At 36.5% G+C, this 5493-nt stretch overlaps 1 protein-coding gene across 2 annotated transcripts in view; it reads right to left on the bottom strand.

Moving 5' to 3' along the window:
• Window positions 1–5493, bottom strand: part of arhgap31 (Rho GTPase activating protein 31) — an 18449-nt gene extending 12956 nt beyond the window's left edge. For both annotated transcript variants that reach the window (XM_016568158.1, XM_016568157.1), the window contains exons 1-2: window positions 5004–5493; window positions 148–250 (exon numbers count right to left, since the gene is read on the bottom strand). In XM_016568158.1, coding sequence (XP_016423644.1) covers window positions 148–250; window positions 5004–5103 — 203 coding nt within the window. In that variant the 5' untranslated portion in view covers window positions 5104–5493. The remainder of the gene's footprint in view (window positions 1–147; window positions 251–5003) is intronic.

Here is a 5493-nt window from a genome sequence, read left to right on the forward strand (position 1 = left end):
CACAGAGATACACACATGAACTACAACGAAATGACTGTGCAAATGATTTAGGCAAGAGTTTAGACTAGTTCAAGTCTTATAGGAAACATTTCCCATCATGCAACACAATTGTATGTTTGACACGGTGAGTCAAAATAATTGGCCCACCTGAGTTTTTGAATGTTAGATGTGATTCCTGAGAGTCTGTAGATTCCATCCACAATCCCATGTTTCTCTATGAACTCTGTGCAAGTCTTCAGAACATAAGGAACTAGACAAAAAAACAACAACCAAAAAACAGTACAAATTAATGGATGGTCAATTTATTAAAAGAACAGTTCACCCAAAATGAAACTTCGGTATCATCATATAAGCCTTTATTACTTTTTTCTTTCATGGAACAGAGGATAAAATATTTTGAGAAATTTTCACACTAATTCTCTCCATACAATAAAAGCATCCAGTGGAAAAAAGAACGTCATAAAAGTATTAGCATGAACATTATTTAGCAGCATATATGTCTTGTATATGCATGTATAGTAGAGGTAGACTGACTAAAATCTGCACTTCACTAGAAATCACCTCTTCTCCACAACTCTCAAATCTCAATGTTTCCAAAAATAAAATAAAATAAAATAAAATAAAATAAAAATTTATTAAATAAATAAATAAATATAAATAAATAAATAACCAGTACCTAAAACTGTGACCAGAACCAAGTTTGAATATAGGGAGCATGAATGAGATGTAAGTGCTCTTTTTTCAGTTTTTTTTTTTTTTGTGAATAACTTTTACATTTTGGTCACCTCAGACAAAGGTGTATTTAGCTTCAGGAGACTTGAATCTTTTAGGATGTTGTTTGTTTGTTTGTTTGTTTTTGACCTTTTTGGAGCTTTATATCCCCTAGTCACTGTAAGCTTTCATTGCATGAAAAGAGCAGGACTTAAATAGATTTCATTCTTAAATATAAACACATTTAATATTTTAGCTCTCAACAATCAGCCCCGGTTTTAAAGAGTGTGCATGTGCAGAAATGCGTAAAGAACCCCGGATTATAACGTAAAAGGGAACCTGTGATGATTCATCAAATAAAGCAAATTGATGGGCAACGAAAAAAGTGAAGTATAGACCTCAGATGCCATGCAGCAGCGTCTCAGAGAAATGATGGTGCAGATCGGATGAACTCGAAAAAGTGTTTTTAATGAAAATTTAAAAAGACTGTCCTCTATCTGTGTGCAAAATATCACAGCTTTTACCATCCACTTCTATGGGCTGCTTACATGACAAGAGTAACAATTACGACAATTAATGTGTATAACATAGCTCAGATTATTGGGTGAAGAGTGCTGGAGTTCATAGTGAAATCTCTAAGTGTTGAATGTAGACTTTGAGCACAGTTTGAGACGCATTTGAGATTATTGGGGCATGCAGTTGACCACTGACAAGGCTTTGTGTGAGAAAACGTCTGAAAAATTTGGACAATAAAAACCAAAACTCTTCACCCTAATGGTAATACATTTTGAAGTCAGTCAGAAAGCAATCATCAATTTTTATGCAGCCAGGAACAATAGAAAGGCCTACAAATACCAAAAATTAGATTTTGTATGATTTTTATCACAATTTAGTAAGTCATACAACTATTGCAACATTGCAAAATATATAACAACCACATTTACTCAAGTCTGCGTTCTTTGTATATTAACCTTTTAAATAATCCGAATGTACATTTCTGTTGTCTCTCTTCGCAACTGTAGTGTTTCATGTAGACTACAGTACTATTACACTGTCCTTGCTTTATCCTGTCAGGCGCTTATTGTGGAGAAGGTGGGCCAGGGCAGGAAGTTAAAAATGGTTTGTTTGTTTCAGAGGAAACCTGACACACCCAGGCCTTGCAGCTGGTATTACTTATGACACTTCCTCTTATTCTAAAAGACCACGGGAAAGTTCCCACCCAACTTCATCACTTCCTAACCATACCTTCAGCCATGATATCTTCAAGCTTTAAATTGATTTATCATCATAAAAATAGACATCTAAATAGACATCATCACAATGAGCTACAATTATCAAGGGATTTCACAGCATTGTTAACCCTGAAGTTGATCACTTTAATTTACCGTGACATGTCATTTGCACCAAACTGGTACTCGTGTCATGATGTCACAACGTGCCAAACCAGGTTTGATGTCATCAAAGCATCATCATGTGATTTTAAAGTGAATAAACACATTTTGGCCTGTTCAGCATACAAAGTCATTTTTGATCAATTCAGAATCCACTGGAGCTGTATGGATTACACTTGGGTCGTTTTTGGACCTTGAAACTTTAGACCCTATTGGCTTTCACTGTATGGACCAAAACAGGCATTTGAGAGTTAATTATTTTCATTTTTGGGGTAAAATATTCCTTTAATTTTTTTATTGGATTTATTGGGGTTTCCAGTTTGTGTGGAAGTCTGTCGGAAGAGTACGGAGCAGTAATTCTGAGCCACAGTTTAATTTGATATATTATTATTTTCAAGTTATTTGTTGGCCTTTTTGTGCACTAACCACTAGGCCACAGCTTATACCTAATTTTAGCATTTTATCAGACTGTCAACAAAGTTTTGTTCTTATAACAGGTCAGGATACTCTCCTTTTGTCAGACTGGATTTCAGAAGAAGCAGATGTGGAGAAGTAAATAGAGCTGTAGGCTCAATAATTTGTTCATGCAATAAATTACCAGGCACTTCACCGAGTCATAATCCATTTGCAAAAGAACTGAAAGTAGGCTTATAAACGATGTGTTCCAAATCATTTAAAGTAATGAACTGTAGGAAAAAAAAAACTTTATTTTACAGTCCTGCTCCGCATGTTATGTACTTATCATAGCAATTACAATAACTGGTTAATAACTAGGTACTAACCCTGAACCTACCCCTAAACTAACCTTAACCCATAGTTAACTTCAACTACCCAGTACTTTCTTGTGGAAGTACATGTACTGTAAAATAAAGTGTAACCAAAACATTAGCTGAACCAATAAACCATCCAGAGTCTTACTTAATCTACACGTATCTAAAAACGGAAGCGTTCACCTAAATATGTATCACAGATCTACATATAAAAGAACTTTCATGAAGTGAATTTCATTATCGATACACTATAACTGCAGAGAGATCAGCTTGGAGTAAAATCCTCACACACAGTGCAATACAGCACATCCTAAGCAAAAGCATAACATTTTTAAAAAGAAAATTAAAGCAAAAAAGAAGCATTAAAGAAAGAAAAATGGGGGATTTAGGGAAAACCCAGATCATTTACTATTCAGCAATTCTGCCTGAGACGCAGTGGAGACCGGATGAATGAATAAATGATTGTTCTCTGAGAGGAAGACGACTGAGAAAAGCTCTCTTTATGACCTGCAGCCAGAGATGTGCTCCAGTGTTTTACAGTTATTGGTAAATCCTGCTTTAGTTTAGTAAGGAGATGCTGACATCTGACATGGATATCTAATTGAAAACACTAGCATATGTTGGATCATATGTTTTGGATGCCAGTCCTCATATGGTTTGTTATTGATGTCTACACATGGCTTCTTTACTGGCAAAAAAAAAAAAACATGGAATAAGCAGGCCTTTCAAGACGGTGAATTAATTCAAAATGCATTCTGACTTTACAGTTCAAGGTTTGGAAACACTATTTAATATCACAATGGGGTTAATGGATGATGCTGTGAAAGTATAAATCTATGCTATGCTCAAATAATGTATAAAAGTTGCCAGTGAGAAAACCAAAGGAGCCTGTTGCATTGGGGAAAAAACTCCATTAGCTGTTTAAGTAATGGAGGAAAATCAATATCTTACCTGATGACTTATTTGTCATGATAAAGAATTGTATAATAATAATTGTTAGTTAAAAAAACAATATTGAGATATTATAATAGAATATAATCTTACTTCAACACAGAAAATGAATCAGATTCTTCAGGATAAATATCTTGAGAGCATTTGTGGCCCTGGAGCCCAAAACCAGTCATAAGGGTCAATTTTTTTAAAATTGAGATTTATGCATCAGCTGAAAGCTGAATAAATGAGCTTTCCATTGATGTATGGTTTGTTAGGATAGGACAATATTTGGCTGAGATACAACTATTTGAAAATCTGGAATCTGAGGGTTCATTCTGCCTGTCGCAGTGATCAAAACATGTGAGAAGACAGGATCTAAAACAAAAGACTGTTTCGAGATCAGTATTGTGTTGTCTCTTGTAAGCTTAAAGCTTAGGACATGGAGACGAAAAGCTGCTTCTGGATCAGCATGAAGATGCAAATTACATGCTTTTATGGTTGATATCCATCACAATTTATAATCATAATCATAACACACATCGGAAGTTAAGTATGGGGACGAAACCACTTTGAACAAACAAATGAAGAAAGTCCAACGGCGGCATATCAAAATATTGCATTAACTGTGATATGCTCAATAACACACGCACTCACTTTGAGAGGAACTGTTGCTTTTCAGTTATGATTTTGATGATTTTCATAAACAGGATATGTCGGCATTTAACGTGAACTGTATATCTTTAAAATCTAGTCCTCCCCTTTTCTCCTCCTCTTTTCTCCCTTCCTCTTCCTCTGAGCATTTCCTTTGCTCTTTATTTTTCACTTTATGCATGTGTATTTGGCAAATCAAAGCACTACACAACTTAGTCGTAAACTAAGATTACATTCAGATTTATTTTAGACCCATTAACCCACCCAAAGTGGAGATTTATTAGACAACACCTAAGAGTTAAAGCAACAAGTTTCACTCAAAAGTTTGCATCTAGACTCTGAATGAAGTATCTTCTGTTTCAACAGCACAGCACAGCGAGCACTGGAAATGGGTGTTGGTTTATTACACGTAGTTAATGTTTACGCAGAGGCCCAGGCTGCTGCTCGTAATAAAGCACACTTATTATGACGGCTGGGGCTTTGAAAGGCTCGGCAGCCGTTATATGAATGGCAAGAGGAGGAGTGAGTATGGAAAAGAGGAATTTACCGTCTCGTCCTGAGTTCTGCAGATGTTCGGTCAAGTCACAGCTGAATGCATTTTCAGTTCCTTTCCTTTTGGACTTCAGCTTGGCAGCCTTATTCTTCATCAGGCTTCAGTAGCTAATCCAGATCAGAGTAAATACACCTCCAAATCAACCATTGGCCCCCACAGCGCATGGGATGGGAAGGGGGAAATGTGTCAAAAGTACAAAACGAAAACCCCCCGGACGTCCACGGCGTTAAACAAAAGAAATCATCCGCTCACATCTTGACCGAGCCACCAAAGATCTTGTGTGGGTGAAGAATTCAGGAGTGCGGTACACACCCAAAGTCATCATCAGGCTCTCTCCTCCCTATCTATCTATCTATCTATCTATCTATGCTTTTCGTTCCACGTCGTTCAGGAGGTCATCGTGCTGGTGTTGAGTGGAGGCTTGAAATGTCAGAACTTTTTTTTGCGAAGGGGAGGGGAGAGACATAGCTGCCTGCTTTTTCTT

Source organism: Sinocyclocheilus rhinocerous, unplaced genomic scaffold, assembly GCF_001515625.1.
Source record: "Sinocyclocheilus rhinocerous isolate Xijiao unplaced genomic scaffold, SAMN03320098_v1.1 scaffold1915, whole genome shotgun sequence".
Lineage (NCBI taxonomy): Eukaryota > Metazoa > Chordata > Actinopteri > Cypriniformes > Cyprinidae > Sinocyclocheilus > Sinocyclocheilus rhinocerous.